General features: G+C 40.5%; 1 protein-coding gene across 2 annotated transcripts in view; it reads left to right on the top strand.

Annotated features, from left to right (window-relative positions):
• Positions 1-20,353, top strand: part of prkd2 (protein kinase D2) — a 36,518-nt gene that overhangs the window by 14,462 nt on the left and 1,703 nt on the right. The window contains exons 2-18 of one of the 2 annotated variants that reach the window (XM_035679939.1): positions 10,493-10,631; positions 11,011-11,142; positions 11,309-11,508; positions 12,564-12,747; positions 12,860-12,931; positions 13,142-13,159; positions 13,335-13,494; positions 13,646-13,757; positions 14,565-14,642; positions 14,737-15,055; positions 15,466-15,518; positions 15,617-15,689; positions 16,178-16,284; positions 17,833-17,994; positions 18,222-18,320; positions 18,633-18,900; positions 19,432-19,517. In XM_035679939.1, coding sequence (XP_035535832.1) covers positions 10,493-10,631; positions 11,011-11,142; positions 11,309-11,508; positions 12,564-12,747; positions 12,860-12,931; positions 13,142-13,159; positions 13,335-13,494; positions 13,646-13,757; positions 14,565-14,642; positions 14,737-15,055; positions 15,466-15,518; positions 15,617-15,689; positions 16,178-16,284; positions 17,833-17,994; positions 18,222-18,320; positions 18,633-18,900; positions 19,432-19,517 — 2,262 coding nt within the window. The remainder of the gene's footprint in view (positions 1-10,492; positions 10,632-11,010; positions 11,143-11,308; positions 11,509-12,563; positions 12,748-12,859; positions 12,932-13,141; positions 13,160-13,334; positions 13,495-13,645; positions 13,758-14,564; positions 14,643-14,736; positions 15,056-15,465; positions 15,519-15,616; positions 15,690-16,177; positions 16,285-17,832; positions 17,995-18,221; positions 18,321-18,632; positions 18,901-19,431; positions 19,518-20,353) is intronic. The other variant, XM_035679940.1, reaches the window with a different exon arrangement.

The following is a 20,353-nucleotide window of genomic DNA, read 5'->3' as shown; positions in this document are numbered from 1 at the left end:
TATTTATTTAAAGGACCAGTGTGTAGGATTTAGAGGTTGTAGATTGCAGCCAACTGAAAATGATAGACTTAAACAAGCATGTTGGAGAAACTACGGTGGCAGTGAAACTTACGAAAAATGCGAAAGGCCGTATCTAGAGTGTTTGGTTTGTCTATTCTGGGCTGCTGTAGAAACATGACAATTGGTGGCCTCAGTGGAAGAGGATCCGCTTGCTCTATAAAAACAGCTCATTCTAAGGTAACAAAAAACATCTAATTATACACTAATGAAAACATACCTATGAATATTATATTCCATTTCTGCCTTCTAAATGTTACACATTGGACCTTTTAATAGACACCTTAATGTGCACCAGTAAACATAGATTAACCATTCAGGGGCATAAAACAAACTCACAGCAACAAAGTCTGATGTACTACGGTTCTGCTTTCTTAAAAATCCATTGAAAGAGACAGTTTTCCTTGTTTATTTTTCATCATCATCATTATAGCTCTGCTTTGACCCATCAACTTGTGAGAAACGTGCAAATCTGTAGCTTAGAGCTTTGTTCAGTTGTTTGTCTGCTGTCTTTACTCTCTCTGTGCCATCTTTGTATAGAGAGAACTCAATGGCCACACAGACTGGCAAATCAAAATAAGTGCCTGAAAGCCATTATCACCCCAATGGATGATCCACTGGTTTACACTTTTAAAATATGTGTCCCATGTCCTTCCCTAGTTTCAACAGGAAACCCATCAAATCCAGGAAGAAAGAAGCTTTTGCATTTGGCCTTTAATGTCTCTTTGCAAAGATCTCAATCGCGCTGAATGGTTTCTTATTATTTCCACTGATAAACTATATCCTGCCGCACAGGTTCTCAGCCTGCTTTGAACCTCTTACCACATGTGTATGTAGTCAGACAGGTACTTTCTCTCCTGCGTGGTTATTTCTGTGTTTATATCTGTGTGAGTTGATAAAGAGACGAGTACCTCAGACAGAAACAGGAACACTCAGAACGCGCACCACCTTTGATTACAGGTGTACATTTGTTGCAGCATGTGAAAATGCTAACTCAAAGTAAGATAATCAAACCTGTCAAGTGAGTGAATGCGTCATGGTGTGTGACATCATGACATCATGGGAAAACTTCATTACATCACATATCTTTTCACTTGTCCTTCCTTGTGTACACACTTTCTGTGTTGATTCATCCTCATTTTATTTTTCTTCTTTGTGTCTGCCAAGCCCAGCGGTGAGCTGACGTCATGGGTATTGCTTCATTCCCCGTCTTCCTGGCACAGAGCTGTCACTCACTCCTGTGATTTAATGCCTGATGTGACTGTTTTAAAAACAACAGGTCATGTTCACTTTTTTGTTTTCTTAAAGGGCGCATGTTCTGCAGAACAAACTGGTGGCTGAGGGCACAGCGAGGGCAGGGACGGCTGTCATTTTTGTCGCCTGCTCCACTTTTTTGTCACCGTGTGACCTCACAGGGGTTAAAAATAGAACGCCAGGCCAGTAACACGCTTGTTCCATCCCCAATGCTGTCAGCACAAAAGGAAAAATTCCTGCGTTGCGCCAAGTTGTTGTCAGGAGCTAATGAGGGCAGATCGTTGACGTCTTTACATGCCCATTGCCACGGCAACCCCTCATTAAACACTTCATCACTTTCAGAAAGGTGGGGTGGTGCTCTCCGAGTCCCGTGCCTGACATGTTAACAAGGATGGAGGGAGCTATGGTCAACAATAAGTGTCTTAAGGAGAAAGATGTTTTATGCAAAAAGAAATGCATAATCATGATCCTCGACGAGCGTGTACATGCACACACGTGTGCAAGAGGCTGTGTGATTTGTTGCACAGTAAGACGTGGATGTTTAAACAATGTCTGTTGTTTGAAAGGATGCAGCATGTTTCCTCTTGACTATAAAATGGCTGGATCAGGTTCCTGTTGTGATAACCAGCTTCTGTTGCAGAAACACATCAGCGTGGAGAACCATATAGGGCTATAGAGGTCACACTGTTTACAGTGCTCAGTGTCACACACAGCATGTTTTGTATTTTATCCATGTTGATTCTCAGTTGTTGCTCATGTGTTGTCACCGTTGGAGTCTGGTCTGATTGATTCTGCAGAACTGCAGTGTTTCTGTAACGTACTTTACTGTGTAAACAAAAATCCAACTCTTGTCACTCTGTAACATTTCAGTTCACCAGTCGTTCTTCACTGCACTATTAAAAAAACAAAGCCACACCTGCAAAGAACAGTTTAAAGTGGTCCGAGTATCATTTTTTATTACATTTCAGTCTGAACTTCTACTTGCAGCAGCGACATAAAACTGACGATTCAGTAAATTTTCACAGAATGTGTCAGTTCTGTTGTACTCTTAGTGTTCTTTATATACATCACAGTGTGTGTGTGTGTGTGTGTGTGTGTATTTTCTGTGACTGTGGTAACAGCCTTATATTTAACATGCCATTACTGTTCCTCCTCAGACCCAAGTTGTATGTTTATACACGTTACTTCACACCTTTGAAGAGCTATGAACCACATGCTCAAGTTTGCAATTTCCTGTGTTGTGGAAGTAACGAATAAGATGAATACTCATAATACTGCTAATAAAAACCATAATACTGCAGAAATGACTGCTACTAATGCTGGCGCTATTACTGAATAAACAAGTAAAAATAATGGTGTATGGTGTATAGAATGATAATGATACGGAACTCAAACAGTGTACCAGTGGAGTACAGGCCGCTTGGCTCAAGGTAGCTAGAAAAGTCCTTTTTTTGTTTGTTCATGGACCTTGTGGAGTTTCCCTTTATGTGTGGGGAAAAGTATGTAAACGGTTGATGTTGAAGAAACCACCAGCAACAACCTCTGATAGCTGACGGAGCAGTTTGTAGACTATTAAGTTACATCCCAAGTATCATGCTCTTTATGTGAATTCACAATGTTACAGGTTGTTTAAGTTGCTTTTCTTTGAGCCATTTTGCATCCTTAAAATAAAGTAAAAGGGAATGAAAAGCTCCATCTGAAGAATTAAACACCCACAATCATCCATGCATAAATACCCTTTTTATAGGAATAATTCCATCAGTCATTGAACAAAATACAAGCTTGATCTCGACTGCCTCGTTGATTAGAAACAAGCTAAATATGCTGCATCGATGGCACTGAAGCTGTTGCATGAATCCGACTGTCTGTGTGAGTGCATGCGTGTGTGCCTGAGTGTACATGGTTGTGTATTTGTGTGGCTTGGTGGTCGAAGGTGGCTCATGCTGAGCTGCTGGAGGGGAAGTGATGGGGAGGATGAAAAGCAGAAGCAAGCGGCTTTCTCAGCAGGACATAAAAGTCTTTGTGTTCTTCACACATGCAGGGTCTTTATATAAACAGGGTCTATATTTAGAAGATGCAGCCGTTTGACAAGCCCTCAAGGTTGAAATGAAACCAACTCAACTGGACATCAGACTGGTGTTTGTGCATCAATGAAGTGATGCTAACCTGTTGCTGAAGTGTTGAAAAAAGATTTGCATGCCCCTGCTGCTGTGCCTTTTCTTGCATGTCCCTTTGCCTTGATTGTTTTTGAATAAAACTGTCAATCATTCACCCATTTTCAAGAAGTTAATGTAATGCTTCCATAATGTTCAGGTAGCAGCACTGATATAAAGTGAGAACTGGAAGAGGAAGAAGGAATTAGCTCATTGTTTCATATTCTACAGCTTCCACTTTATCTGTACTTGTTGCTGTAACCTGCATCATACAGTATGACCAGGATGTTTGAGGTGGTCGCCTAGAGCCAACTGAATATGAGCACCGAAGAGAGGAAATGGCAGCGAGCTCTGTGGCATCTTGTGTTTGTGTGTGTCTGTGTGTTTGAATTCAATGTTTTTTATCTCAAATTTCACTGACAAAAGCCTTGTTCCATGACATCACTGATATGATGAGAAAGGTGTTTTTGTGTGTGTAGTACACGTGGTGATATCACTTGTTTTGTTTGTTTTTGAGTGTTTCTTCGTCCTTTTGTATGGGTGTGGGTTTTTAATAAAGACCAATCAAGTAATCTGGAAAAAGCTGTTTCACCTTATTGACAGCAGGAACAGCACGCCACAGCAACAAAAAGTTACAGTTGTCATTGGTCAGGGAGATGACGATGAGAGTTGTATTAGCTGTATATTTATATATTTGGTTAACCCCATCAGTTCCAGTGTACCACCTACTGTTTAAATGAGGAGTGTGTAATGTTTGTATGGAAATCCACCTTAAAAGTGCATCAAAATCTGGTTGGGCCCAATTTTCCTTAATGGGGCCAGAGTCGCCAATGTTACTTATTGGTTATGATGGGGTTGTAAAACCAGAGTGCACCAAAAACCTCACAGATTTCAGTTAGATCACACCTTCTTAATCCTAATAATATGCATTTTGTAGCAGAATCTTTCTTGTTGAATTTCAGTTATAGACTACTGTGTATACAATGCATCATAAAATAAATCTATACCTAAACTATTTACATCAAACAGCCCTGGTTATTCTGAAAAAGAAAATGTGCCATACATCCATAGGGCTGTAACTGATTATTTGTATTAATGATTATTTGTACCAGTTAGTTTTGATAAAATGACACAAAAATGGTTAAGAATACCACATTACATTCCTAGAGACCAAAGTCACATCTTCAAATAGCTTGTTTTGTCCAACCAACTGTCCAAAACCCAAAGATGTTTCATTAATAACATATATGAAATAAAAAGAAACAGCAGATCCTCCCATTTGAGAAGATAGACCCATCTAATATTTGACTTTTTGCTTAAAAATGACAACATTTAATTGAAAATATAAAATACTGACTCATTAATAAATCAACTAATTGTTGCAGCTCAAAATAAACTTATGTATACCAAATATGAGACTTTGAAAATGGGACTGAAATAGTTCAGTCGTATAAAGAAATCTTTTAAGTCTCTATTCTTCTAGATTCCTGCTCTACACTCAGTCTGCCTCCAAGGAAAAATCATTTCATCGAGTCCTGAACAGAACACAACATTGAACCTTCAAAGTAGGCAAGTCATTGGCGAGGACGAAGACTGCTGGCTGACCTTAACATTACATCAGCCTGCAAGAGAGGGAGTGGACCACATTGAGGACAATGTTAGTGGCTGAAAAAGCTCAGAAAAAATGACAGAATGCTTTTCTTTGTGCATCCTTTTCCCCGTTTAGTCTACTTTACAGTCTTGTTTGTAGGTTTCCCCTTTCCAGAGAGGCTCATACAATGTATTGGTAAAAATAAAGAGACTGGTATCTAAACAAAAAAGAAGACGGAGCGATGAGGAAAGCCGGATAGCCCAGAAGAAAAGAAAGGAGAGGTTGATAAACAAGGCACTGAGGAGGAAATTAAGAGTGATGGGAGAAAAAGAAGGAGGGGTTGGGGTAAAGAAAGCCTAGTCCATAATTCATTTCACTCATAATGGTTTCATTGGCCCAAAGAGCTGCAGGAATAGTGCAGGCAACGCAGGGCAACCTGATCCCTGGTAACCCAAAGAAACCAGCCAGAGACACAGCCCTGTCTCCAGGCAAACCACACTACACTATACTACAGTATGTATGATAATACAGCCAGCTCTTTGTCTGCAGACTTTACACACACACACACACACACACACATTCTCTTGTAACAATGCTCCAAACCTCTACTCTCACAGAGTGCACACACAAACATAAAGATGATTATGTAATTACAAGACCAATAATGTAATTTTTCACCATGCTGACATACAGGCAGAACAAATGTGTGGCTTTCATGCTCTTCCCACCCTGTACTTTTACTGAAAACTGGAACAGGCAGAAAAAAAGAAAATGGTAATTTTCTCTGAGGTGACTGTGGTTTTGGGGAGTTGGGATATTGTGCTTTTCAGTAGAGCTGTAAAGACTTGTGGTCGGCACAGACGTGGCAACTGAAGTTGTGGTGGGTACATTGTGTATGTTTTGGACAGTAGATGCAGGATAATATGACTTGCTCTCTGTCTTAAGTTGCTCAGGAGAGAAGTGAGCAGTAACAGTAAAAGTGCGGGGTTAACAGCAGAGAGGCAGCACCATGGGGCTTACAAATGACTTAGGCTGAGGGTTGTCTGTGGATTTCGGCAGAGCTGGGAGTCTCCTCTGATCTGGGCTTTGTGGGTGTTTGTAATTACAAACAGCAGCAGTCGGTCTTATTTGTGGCAATCCCAGGTACTGATGCATGCAGTTATTACACGATTCACTCCTGTCAGAGAACTTGTGGGTTTATAAGTCTGGACTTGGGAAAGTTTGGAGCCTTTTCTTATTAGTATCTGTATCGTCTAATTGACCGAAAGCCAGAAAAACATTTATGTAGATGTCTGTTGGGGTTAAAGGGTCTGTTCACCTAAATTACAAAAGAAGAAAACCCAACATATTTTCTCACTAGTGGTATCTAGACACGCAGATAGTTTTGTTTTTTTCTGGATAACTTATGAGATATCCATCTCCTCCAGCAGAATGGAGATGGAATTTAGTTTGTGTTGCTTCCAGCATTGAACCATTGCAAGACAATTCAGCAGCAGCATCTGTTTCCAGAAACCATGTCCTTGTTACTCCAGATAATCCACAGGCCTCAATGACTTGTTTTTACTGGAAATACTACCAATGAAACAGTTCGTATGGAAACTGTTGACAGCGTGTTTTATGGATTGTCAGAGTGATTTTAGTAATGCATGATGTTGCTGAATTTTTTAAATTCTGTGATCACCACTAATGAAGCCGCTACCCTCACATGGCCTTTTCTCACTGCAACACAAGTACAATGTGCCCTTTCAACCCTGGTGGTGTTATTAAAGCCATTGGTGCTCTGCTTTCTCTTTTGCTGAGATTCCACTTCCTGCTGTGCTGAGATTGGTGCTTCCTTGTGGAGAGTGACAAGGTCAAAACCAAACATCAATACTTTATATATGAACATTCACAATCCATTCCACGTGAGTTGGCAGACTGAAATGATGTTGCTTTCACCAAGCTATGGTCCAACTCCACACTCCAGGGTGACAAAGGTGCTCTGTTGGTCACTCATAGTGAAGTAGTAGTATCAATATTATATCTTTATAGATTGATCATTATCATCATCATTATTGATGTATATAAAAATGGCCAAGTCGTGATAAGAAAGAAAGTATATCAGTTGTTAAGAAACTCTATTCTGTAAAATTTAGTTTTAAGATGAGATTTAAAGGGGGCAGTGTCAGCCGACCTGATGCTAAGTGAAAGGTTGTTCCAGAGCCGAGGAGCCAACACAGCAAAACCTCGATCACCCTCTGTTTTGAACCTTGAGTCTGGAACAGTTAGAGAAGACCCAGACTGGCAGATCTGAGGGGTCTGTTCACACCTTAAGGAATATGTTACACAGTTAAATTCTCCAGCAACCGACCAGCAAAGCAAAGCCTTAAGAAAACACACACAACTGTGTTTTCCTCTTTTGGGGTTTTATAGTATTCTTGAGAACTCTATCAAACAAGATACATATATGGTCAGAGAGAGTAAGATTTCCAATGGAGGGACTGTTTAGATACAAACCAAGTGCAAACACTAAGTCAAGAGTGTGTCCATGGTTGTGGGCTGGACCAAACTGTAAGACTCAGTAAAATAGTTGTTATCAGTGTGAAAGTTAAAACCATCAACAATCATGATTTTCTCTTACTAAATGTAAGCACAACAGTTGATAACAATTCTGTAACAAAAAAAAGGGCATAGATAACAATACAGAGAGGTAGCATCATTTAAAATAAAATCACCTTAAAACAAAATCACCTTAAAACAAGAATCAAAAAATAAATAAATCAGAAACAGAAATAAGGCTGTACTTGAAAGATTTCTAAATTAGCAACAAGGCCTTCTTCACAGCCACTTGCCCTAGGAAAGTTCATTTAAGTGGCTATAATCACCTGGTCTTAAACATGGTCCTGTTAAGAATATGAAACAAAGGTGGTAATGAAGTAATAATAAAATAATTTTAAATAAAGGGAACTGACCTCGCATTCAGCAAGGTAAGCTTTAATGAGTTGTATAACTTAAGTTGCAGGGCAGAGCAACATACAATATATTAGGTTCTGATTATTAATACCAAAAACCATTTGAAGTTGGTGTCCTTAATGCAAAGTTGAATTTGAGGTTTGGTATCAACCTTATAAGGAGATAATGTGTCAGTCTTGTGTTTATAGCTGGTTTCCGCTGCCTCCAAGTACCCAAAAAAGCAGTTATTCCAAGTTGAATTTCTGCTTAGTAGCTGCAATATTGACTATGGCAACAGACAAAACGAACTTCTGTAAGAAGAAAGTTTGTACTATGTTTTAGTTGAATTGAACCTCCATCCCTCAACTCTTGGCCTTCTATTCAATTCTGTGCTCTTTCACTGGCTATTCTGTGTATTCTATTGTCATGTTTGTGGATCAACTTTCCATAATATGCATGCAACAGAACAATTATTTGAATGGTTACACAGCATTGATTTGATCTTTCACACCTCTTCGCTGCCAAGGTTTGTATTACACCTCCTTGTTGTTATCTTTTTTGGCCTAACCTTGTGTCTGTAATATGCTGTATGGCTGTGTTTGTCAAACAGGTTGAGGATCTTGTGCGGTTTTATAAAAAAAAAAAAAAAAAAGGCGACTGTGTGCTGTTTGTGTCTCATTGTTGACTGTGTGGTCAGTAGCAGTGGCACACTGCTGGGGCGTGGTGGAGTCACTGTGTAGCTTGGCTGCGGTACAAGCCAGGCCTGAATTTCAGATGTGGTGATGTGGAGTGCCTGTTGGGAAACTGAGGGGGAGACTGTGTGTGTGTGTGTGTGTGTGTGTGTGTGTGGGTGTGTGTGGGTGTGTGTATTGTGTGTATTGTGTGTGTATTTAAGAGGGAAGAAGGGAAATGGGGGTAAGAGAGGTTGTGTGTTTCTGTTTGTAAGGAGGGTGTGTCTGTTGGTAAGTGAGGAGGAGGTGTATGTGTGTCATTGTGTCGTTCCAAGGTGGAGACCAGGGTTCCCCTTCCTGTAAGTTGTTAAAGCCTGGCCAGATGGTGAATCTTGACTCCACCTTGGGAAAGACAACAAGAGAGACAGGGAGGAGTGTGTGTTTGTGTGAGTAAAGGGGTTAACAACTATTTTGTTTCTCTTGTTTCTTCTTTTGGTCATGTCTTTTCCTCTAACCCATGTCTCGCTGTGTACCTGTGTACTTGTGGTGTCCTGTGTGGTGTGGCCACTGAAGTGAACCAGGCAGTATTAACTATTCAGGAGAGCAGGGTTTCCCTATGACAGACTCCTTTGCTCTGTTGATTCCTGACTGACACACTCATCTCTCATATCTCTGGAAGAGCTTCATGGAAACACCTGTGTGTCTGTTTCTTTGTGTGTGTGTGTGGTGTGTGTGTGTTTGTGTACAATGTATATGACTGATAGGAAGATAGGATAAGGTTTCTCCTTTGTCTTGCTTTCCACATTGACCAAGTTGCTTGATTTGTGGAATTCAGCCAGCGTGTCTAGTATATCAGTGGTTACACTTGTGTGTGTGTGTGGTTGTTTGTGTTTGTCTGTGGGGGGTCCCTACCATTACTTTATTGCCTGTTAAGGTATGAATGACTCTTTAGCCTACCACTACGGAAGCCCTGAAACAGAAGTGAAAATGGTTTTTCAAGCCCAAGAGACCATTTTATTTAATGTTTTGGTTGTGTGTTTTCTTCGTGTTTTACTTATGAAGGATATTTTATCATATTGTTTTTACATTACAACTCCAATGTCTGAATATTCTTAAGAATTAAACGTACATTACTTTCTGAAAGATTGTACTTGCATGATTGTATCAGTGGGATAAAATGGTCTTAAAATGATGATATTGTTTTGCAATTATTTCTGGGGCAATATGTTGTCCAACATAGGTAGCTATTTTGACAGGCCTGTGTGTGTGTGTGTGTGTGTGTGTGTGTGTGTGTGTGTGTGTTCAGGGAATAAAGTTTTCTTTTTAGTTTCCTTGTGTCTTTTGGCTGCTGTATATTCCAGGGGCTTTATATAGAAGGGCATGGTACAATTAAGGACATACCAGTGTTATGCACACATAGACTACGATGTCCATAGTACAGCGTGTGATGTTTCGACACGTTATAGCAAATGTTGTTGTCGTCACTGAAAATGGCAGAGCAGTGAATGTTTAAGATGTTTGGTGTAGATTTTTCAGTGTAGTGAATGTTGAAAAAGACCAACCTGTAATAAGTACTTTCACCTGTTTGATTATGAAGACGGCCTGTTGAGTTTATACAGACAGTAGACTGGTGGCACAGTTATCAGAGTCAAGGTCTATGCTACTGAAATGTACTGTAGTGCTTTCTTTTGCATTAGTGGTGTAAGAAAATATCATATTGCAGTATTTTGTTTTGGGATATTACAAACTGCCAGTACGTCTTTCAACAAAATCCTGCCTTTTCTACAGTTGATCCTCCTAACCTGTTTCTATTATGTTTTCTTTGTATATTCTAGTTCCCTGAGTGCGGCTTCTATGGCATTTATGACAAGATTTTGCTGTTCAAGCATGACACGTCCACCAACAACATCCTGCAACTGGTTAAAGGTGCCAGTGACATACAGGAGGGAGATCTGGTGGAAGTGGTGCTCTCTGGTAAGTAATCAGCTATCTTCAGTAATCAGCTATCTTCTTTTTTAATATTGCTATCTTTTGCCATTAGGGTACAAGATAGCAATATTAAAATCTAAATGACCTTCCTTCTTTCCTGTGCTATCTCCCTTTCATTACTGTTGTTAATCTGAATCACAACTCGGGAAATCAGTCCTTATCTGCTTATTTTACTACCACTTATCTTACGCTGGCCTAATCTCTTCTTTCATTGTTTTAAACTGTAATGTTTCCACATCAGAAGGAAGCCCCATCTATTTTTCCATCCTTTTTCCATCATATCCATCTAATCATTTTTTATTCTGCCCAGTTACAGTAGTATGATTGTATCTTGACCACGCTCTATCGCTTTTATCCCTTTTAGCGGCAGCCACATTTGAAGATTTCCAGATCCGGCCCCACGCACTCAATGTGCACTCATACAGGGCCCCAGCCTTCTGTGATCACTGTGGAGAGATGCTGTTTGGACTGGTCCGACAAGGGCTCAAGTGTGACGGTGAGGAAAACAGGAAGATCAAGTGTGAATAAGAAAATACACTTTGATGTGGTTCACAAACATCTTTGATAATTTGATTATAACACTCACTGCTCCATCCCTCCCACCTCCCTCTTCTGTTCAATTGACCTCCTCATGGTTCTTTGATCCATGCCTCCCCCTGCAGGATGTGGACTAAACTACCACAAGCGCTGTGCATTCAGCATCCCAAACAACTGCAGTGGAGCTCGTAAACGGCGTCTGTCCACCACCTCACTGAGCAGCAGCCAGTCCTTGCGTCTCTCCACCACTGAGTCAGTGTACAGTGTAGGGACGGCTTCCACCTGCACAGAGGACACCAACCTCATCCGCTCTCACACACAAATGGTACTGGTGGATTCTTGCACACAATGTTATGATCAGTTTCAGACTATTGAAATGAAGAGGCTTTCCAAAGGAGAACAACAAGCAGATTTGTTTTATGTCACAAATTGGTTAAACCCACTTTAATTCAGTTCAGTCACAAAGTAATATGTAAATATGTGATGGCAGTGAAAAAGCAACTTTCACAAATTTTCCAGAAAAATGTCCCGGTTACTCAGAATAATCCTGAGACTTACCAGCTTCACCAGTTTACCAGTGAGGCATACAAGGTTTTTAAGATGAATATCTGAAAACCTCTGCAAATGAAACCAAAACTACCTGTATGACTGCATTCCACAAGAAGTGGTATGCAGCCACTGTAATGTGGGTGAACCCTTCAAGTAAACTAATTAGCTCAATCAAGGCAAAATACATTATCGCTGATTTATTTCCCCTTTTGATATTCTGTAATTAAAAAACAGAAGATGTAGAGAAGCCATCTAATTAGAGAGGAAACTTGAAGTGGCTATAATAAAAAAAAAAATATTCTGTACTGACAATGAATTAAATGAAAATGCTTGAAGTGATGAACCTGCAGAAGATTATCACCTGAATGCACTTTCCCACTGCTTTATGGAGCTTTATAGGGAGTTTCAGCTCATCATTTTGCTGTTCTGCTTGCAACTTTACTATTTTGGTTCAGCTGTACACTAATTGCCCAGCACCAAACAACAGACAGAAATAGTTAGCAACTAGCTGGTGATCATGTAGTGAAACACTTAAGAGCCAGATATTTCCCTCAGGAGTTGGTAGAGACAAAATAAAGTAAATATTGGACTTGTCAGGTAGACGCAAATATGACTCCAGATGATTGATAATGTTGCGCTATTGCTGTGTTCACAATCTGTATTTTGCTGCCCCCAAATGGCCAAAAATGTGCTATTGCAGGATAGCCTACATTAGTTAATTAGTTTGGTAGTATTTATGTTGTTGCCAAAGTTAGATAATAGTGTTTGTATTATTTAATTTATTCAAATACTATACATTTCATTAATAATGCTCCCTGTCCGTTCTGCTAGCCACGGACTCCTAGTGACGCCCGGCGCTTCTACACGGGCCGACCTGTTCATCTAGACAAGATCCTGATGAGTAAGGTGAAAGTGCCCCACACATTTGCTGTCCACTCTTACACAAGACCGACGGTGTGCCAGTACTGCAAGAGGCTTCTTCGAGGACTGTTCAGGCAGGGCCTTCAGTGCAAAGGTGAGCACAGACAAAGAGGCCTCATTTCTGGACGTCCAGTGTAATGCAGTAGTTAAATTAAATCAGATTACATGTGATACAATCAGAATGAATTGTGTTTTGTTCCTCTCAGACTGCAAGTTCAACTGCCATAAACGCTGTGCGTACAAGGTTCCTAATGACTGCCTCGGGGAAACCATTGGAGGTGAGGAAAGATTATAAATCTATTACCTTTTTAATGTGTTTATGACTCTGTTAACCTTGCATGGATTTGATAGAAATATACATTTCTCATCTGCTTGTTTCCATCATCAGAACTAGGTTTCTTTAATAACAATATCATGATTTAACACATTATCTAACAAGACTGAACTGGCTAACTGACTCACTGGCACTAATGTTTTTATTTTCTCAGACAACAGAAGTAACTGTGGTAAGTATTATCCGTACTCGGTACTGATGCATGTAAAGCTGTACTCTTCTGATAGCGGTCTTAGAAGTAGTCATAGCAGTAGAAAATAGTAGTATTTTTTCCACAGCATTTTAAACACATAGTCACTTCAAATCAAGTTGCACTCAACTCCTTCCCTCCCTCTTTTTTGACCCAGACATGTTGAGTCCCAGTGCAGACCCTGAGGTTCCCATGGACTACAGTACTGACTACGATGCCTCAGATAAGTCTTCGATAGATGACTCGGACGAGGCCTGCAGCATCCCTGGGTCCTTTTCTCCTGACAACAACCAGGATGGAACCAGCGGAGATCAGAGGTTTGAGGAAAACACAAACATTTGGAGACAACTTACTAACAAGTCCCTAGAGGAATGTTACAGTTAACACCAGCTAGAAAATATCACAAATTCAAACACACATCATACCTACTGACTACCTAATTTCTGTCTTTCTTCTTTCTTCTTCTAGTGTTTACATCCCACTTATGAGGGTGGTACAGTCTGTGAGACAGACAACCCGTCGATCCAGTACTGCTATCAAGGAAGGATGGATGGTTCACTACAGCAATAAGGACACACTGGTAAAAAACATTACCTGTGCAGTAATTGCTGCGCTACCCTCTCTCTGGGTATCTAAACCAGTCTGCAGTTCTACTGAAAAGTACATTTGTTATTGTTGAAGAAGCTGAACATACAGATTGAAGTCAATTTATTCACTTTCTTTTTTATGATTCACTGCAGCAAGATTTTTTTTTTGTTTGCTTTCCACTCAGACAAAAAGGATCTTCTGGTCATCAGTCTGTTTTCTCTCTCCACCAGTTTCGACCTTGTTCATTTGGTCTCTCTAAATTGTTTCCTTTTTCCTTTATGTGTGTTATGTGTGTGTGTGTGTGTGAGTGTGCTTGTGTAAGGATGAAAAAATAGTTGAAGATTGATGATGAGGCTAACTCTCCCTGAAAACATAACAGCACTCAGCAGATGTGTGATGAACTCAAGCTAAAAGCCTGTTTTCTGCCTTTTCTTATTCTTATTCCCTATTTTTGACCTCAAAGAAACTTTTCTGCCTCTCCAGTCTTGTTCTTGCTTGTTTTTCCTCTATGGCTTCACTTGCACTTGCCATTTCTTTCTTTCACCTTTGTCTCTTTTTCTCTGTTTCCACCTTCTCATCCTGCAGCTTGTACTCCTGCTCTTCCTTCTTCTCATCTGGCCAGTCTTCTCTTCCTCTGGACGTCAACCACAAATTTGAAATGCATTCATGTTGATCCCTGAACTTTGCCCCGATCCTTGCCCCATTTCTCATCTTGTGTCCTCCCTCTATCCCAACCCCTCGATGTCCTACCATACCTTCGTTGCCCCTCCTCATCCCACCCTAATCCAACTCCCAACAGAGAAAGAGGCACTACTGGCGTCTGGACTGTAAGTGCATCATCCTTTTCCAGAACAACACCTCCAACAAATACTACAAGGTAAATATAGTTTACTCCATAAAAAACGCAATGATCTCAACTCATCTGTGCAACCATTTTTTCGTTGTTGCATCACTGATTCATCCTCTTGCAGGAGATCCCTCTGTCCGAGATCCTGGAGGTGCGTCCTGCTGGTAACTTCACTCTTGTCCCACCGGGCACAAATCCTCACTGCTTCGAGCTCATTACAGGCACTATGTGCTACTTTGTAGGGGAGGACCCCAACACCCTCCCCTCTTTGCCCCCAAGCAACCCCCAGACTCTCCCCCCGACCCCTCCCTCCCCCAGCCAAGTAGCTCCCAACAGTGGCATTGGGCGTGAGGTGGCCAAGGCATGGGAGAGCGCCATTCGGCAGGCCCTCATGCCGGTCATCTTTCAAGACGCACCCCCAGCTGCCGGGAACACAACTCACAGTAAGTTGAGAAAAGCCAAATGCAGGTGGTGGTAGTTTATTATATTTACTAATTGGCACATTGCAGCCTGTCACCAGTCAACTAGGTGTTGAAGTAACAACAGACCAAATGTGAGAAAAACAACTTGCCGACTCTAGCTGACTAACTGGAAGAGTCTACTCTTTGTCACCCAGATGAAAGCCCTGTAGCAAAACACACTGGTTAAATAAAGAGTAGAATCTTCCACTGAGTTGTTTTCACCGGTTTGTATGTCGAGCTGAGTCTAGGCAAAGTTTTCCTTTTAGTGCTAGAGAGAGGACGACACAGTATCAGATATTAGATGTTGACAAGTTGTGCTTATTAAATGGTATATCATTTAGAACTTACTATACTGTATAACCTGTACATCGTTCCTGGTGCTGTATTTTCAGGACAAGCCTCTATCAGCATATCTGTGTCCAACAGTCAAATCCAAGAAAATGTGGTAAGAATTTTTGACAATTCTTGTCAATTTATTTCAATCTTTAAATGAATTATAGATGTAGGCTGATGATGAGTGTATGAAATATTGCTGTCCTGCAGGATATTGGTACAGTGTACCAGATTTTTGCTGATGAAGTGCTGGGATCTGGGCAGTTTGGAGTAGTGTATGGAGGTATGTATGTCTATGTTCAGTGATGCTGATCTATGTCTAGATCGCTGTGCTTTAGGAAGGTCAAAATGAGTAGGTTAAAGTGATGTATAGGACAGTACATCACAACACCCCCATAACATCGACTATACTCATATATTTGTGATGTTTGTGTGCCACACAGTATGTGTCTTTAAAGGGGAACTCATGCCAACATCAAAGTGTGTTGCTATGTAACATAACATGTCTGAATGTCTGGCAAAACTGTCAGCACTGGAGTTGCATTGTGGGTAATGTACGCTAGGTTCCAGGGAAGAACAATGCAGCATGAATTTTGAGCTTTCTTTTTTCTTACTGTCCATCGTTAGTCCGACAAAGAGTCAAACGTTAAATCAGTGGAGTAAAATTGTACATGCAAAGTAGATAACAAGGTCCAATATATGACTACATGCGCTGTATGTGAAGTTCAGTTAATAACCACATATGTTACTAACAGTCTGTTTCTTTATCAGGAAAGCACAGGAAGACAGGGAGGGACGTAGCTGTCAAAGTCATTGACAAGCTTCGCTTTCCCACCAAGCAGGAGAGCCAGTTGAGGAATGAGGTGGCCATACTGCAGGTAACACAGTTCTGACATAGTCACAGCTGCTTTTCTATATATACTCAATATTGGTATTCACTGTGGCATTGATAAGGTCTGACTCAATTGGACTGTGAGTGTCAGTATTAATCATATACTGTCAATGGTATTAATAACCCAGCATAAATCTGGTTAAGAACCACTTCTAAAAGCAGGCACACACATTTTCCTTTATGTTTACTTCTTAGGAACAGATGATTCAGTGTCTGACCACCTAACCAATCTATGGTTTGGAAGTTTTAAAAGGAAGTGAAAACCACACACATACTTATTTTACTTATTCATCATTATTTAAAGGGGAAATAAAGGGAAATCATCAACCACAGTCATTTGTAATACGTATTTTGTGTATGATATTTTCATGAATTGCTCTCCCTAAAACAAGTTATAATCCAGTTGCCGTTTGGCAACACAATTTCTCAATTACTTCCAGTATGTTTACACAAAGGAACTCTTAAATTACGCTTCATTACTCACTTTTTGTATATTCACTTTTTTTTTTTTTACTATTGTGTAAAGATATGAGGAAATCCAAATTCAAATAAAATTTTCATAGTACTAGTAGTATTGTAAACTAAACTACTCATCAAGAACAAGTAAACATAGTGTTGCTTAAATTAAAGTGTCTAAATTTGAGAGAGTTTTAAAACAGTATAAATAAAAAGAATGTGCACATTGGAGAAAAAAATGGGAAAGTGAAAGTATTTCAGTTAAAGGAGTGTATTAATGGAACATTATTTCTCAGGCACTTACTTGTAGTATGCATGCATTTGTTTAATGAATTGACAGAAAACAGAAAAAACAGAAAAATGTGTGCAATGTGTGTGTCTGGTAAGGATATTGTCATTTTATGTGTTCACTTGCACGCCAAATATGTTTTGTGAGAATGGAGGGCATCACCAGCTCAGTCTACATCATAATTACATTTTTGTTGTTCAATTTAACTTTCTCAATCTACTAGATTTCTAAATGCACATTACATTGTTTACCAGCAGATGGGGACAGAGGTGCAATAGGCTGTCTAAATTTGGTGACTTCTCCTTCAGCTCTACAGTTTGTCACTTGGCCTTTCAGACTAAAAAGGTTCTGCCACATTCCCCAGGTTTCAAGGGAAATATGTTTTTAAAAATGACACTTGTCTAAGTCATATGAGTGGTAAAAAAACACCTTTTGGAGCACATTTCATGGCATTTTTGTAGCATAACCACGTAATAATCAATTTTATGCTATCCCTCCTGTGGTTTATGTACTGTATTTGCTGACACTGTCTGTCTGTCTGTTTGTCTGTCTTTCTGTCTGTGTCTTTTTCTTATTTTACTCACCCCATTCTCTGGCATCCTGTTCCTTTTTCTCACACTCTTCAATCTGCTCCTCCAATTCTCACTCTGTCTCCGTCAATACTTCTTTTCACCACTCTCTCCTCTTTTGCTTGCTATTTCATCCTCCCCTTCTTTTTCACACAAATCCCAATTTCTACATCATCCTATTTCCCCTTGCTTCTCCCCTCCTCTCCGATCACTCTCTCAGAGTTTACGTCACCTGGGCATTGTGAACCTGGAGTGTATGTTTGAGACCCCAGAGAAAGTGTTTGTGGTGATGGAGAAGCTACATGGTGACATGCTTGAGATGATCCTCTCCAGTGAGAAAGGCAGATTGCCTGAGAGGCTCACTAAGTTCCTCATCACACAGGTGTGTATGTGCCCCAGCAAAGAAGGGATTTGTTGTTGTTGTTGTTATGTAGATTTATGCCATGACATGCAAAGTGATGCTGTGTTTTTTTTGGTCTGCCTGTAATGCATCATAACTTATAAAGTACAGGGTGGGTGTCGTCATGTATTTAAGGTTGGTTTGCACTAATTCATATCCTGTTTTTGTTGTTTTGCGTGTATTGTGTTTGTGCTTGTTTCAATGCGCAGATTCTTGCAGCACTGAGACATCTGCACTTTAAAAACATCGTTCACTGCGATCTGAAACCTGAGAATGTGCTGCTTGCCTCTGCTGATCCCTTCCCCCAGGTATGCAAACACACACACACATACAAAAACTGAAACCCACTCTCATATGCAGCAGTTATGGTTTTCACACTACGTCAAAGCAACTGCAATGCAGTTACTCAGATGTGTGTCCTGATATCCGTTTACTTTCTCAACTACGTCTCTGGTGTTTCACCACTTCCCTTTCTTGCTCGATATAATTGTAAAAGTCTGTCCCTGACTTACTGAATGACTGGCTTGAACCAGATAGCCACATATAGGTTTTGAGTAGTCCTGTTTTCAATTGACAACCTGACTCGGTGCCTACTGTTCCCCACTGTTTCCCTCTCTCAGGTCAAGTTGTGTGACTTTGGTTTTGCCCGTATCATCGGCGAGAAGTCTTTCCGACGCTCTGTGGTTGGCACCCCTGCCTACTTGGCCCCGGAGGTTCTGCTGAACCAGGGCTACAACCGCTCACTGGACATGTGGTCAGTCGGTGTCATTATGTACGTCAGCCTGAGTGGGACATTCCCGTTTAATGAGGATGAAGACATCAACGACCAGATCCACAACGCAGCTTTCATGTACCCTCCCAACCCCTGGAAACAGATCTCCAGCGATGGTAAACACAGAGCGGGGGGGAGGAGAGGATAGTTTTTTTGTTAGACACACACATTCATCATTTTAGAGGAAGTAGTTTGCACTGCTGTTGAACTGTATTGTTTCTGTTATTTTGTCCACCACATTTATATCATTGAGGAAACATTATAGCTTTCATGGGGGGGGGGGGGTTATTGCAGGACTGTTGTATTAGACTGAATTACTTTTAGCTACGTGTACCTAATAAACTGGCAACAGAAGATTTGAGGAAGGTTAACATGAAAAGTCAAAGCATGACAAGCCATTACAACATTCAAATGTTTATATTTCACAATACATTTTGTAATATTGTTCTGATCCTTGATAAGCCCCCCACTACAAGATGGGTTTTCATCTGCATCATCATGATAAAGTGATATTAAACACGCTTCCTCATTGCTATGAGCAGAAATATAACTGGCATGTTAAGGCATATTTGTAGTAACTTGATGTTCTTTTTACTGTAACCAGTCAATTTTTTTATAGCTCAATCTGTATATTTTTGTGCTCCCAGCAATCGACTTGATCAACAACCTGTTGCAAGTTAAGATGAGGAAACGCTACAGCGTGGACAAGAGTCTCAGCCATGTATACTTACAGGTAACACATAGAAACTACTTGTGTGCTCACCAAACACACACACACACACTGTTTAATACTTATTTGTGAAAAAAGAACATGGTTTAAAGTCTGTCACTTATTTATTTATTTATTACACTTCCAGTACAATGATTAATTCCCAGTTCCCACAGGAAGCAGCAATTTCTTCGAGATATGGTGGCTGCCAATTTTAGTGGAAGAGTGGTACCTCACAAGCTCAATGCTGATATTTTGGACATTTATTTAGAGGATGGATTAGCTTTAAATATATTGTTTTCAATGAGTGCATATTTTTCCAAATGTCTTCTTCAGAACAATCATTTAGAAGTGGAAAAACAGGCCAACTTTCTCTGTAGGTTTTCAACAAGTCTGTTGCTGTTGGTCTCATTGCAAGAACATCCAATAATTAAACATCAGTGTCACAGTAACCCTAACTTGGATGAAAGTCTAATTTCCTCAGAAACAGTCAGACCAGTCTAGGGTCATTCAAGTTCTTATTTTCTCACACACACACACACACACACACACACACACACACACACACACAGCTCCTAAAGGAAGGATGCTGACCCTCTCAGTTTTGAGGCCTTGCACATCAGCATCTCCCTGCCCTCCTCATCGTCAGAGGCCGGCGCAGCAGGGAGGAGGCACAAGATGAGCAGGGTAAGCAGAGTTATGTTCACGGGGCAAACATTTGCAGCGGCTGTCATCACTCTCGTGGGGTTTGATGTAACGCCGCCCGAGTTTTGGTTTCAGCTCTCGTAGGTGCTAGCCATGTCTGATAGTCCCTGCAAACAAACAGGAATAAACACATGGGATACAGTTTTCCCAGTTTT

This window comes from Morone saxatilis, unplaced genomic scaffold (genome assembly GCF_004916995.1).
Source record: "Morone saxatilis isolate NCDOM2014 unplaced genomic scaffold, NCSU_SB_2.0 Contig8, whole genome shotgun sequence".
Classification (NCBI taxonomy): domain Eukaryota; kingdom Metazoa; phylum Chordata; class Actinopteri; family Moronidae; genus Morone; species Morone saxatilis.
This window is presented reverse-complemented; position numbering and strand designations above follow the sequence as displayed.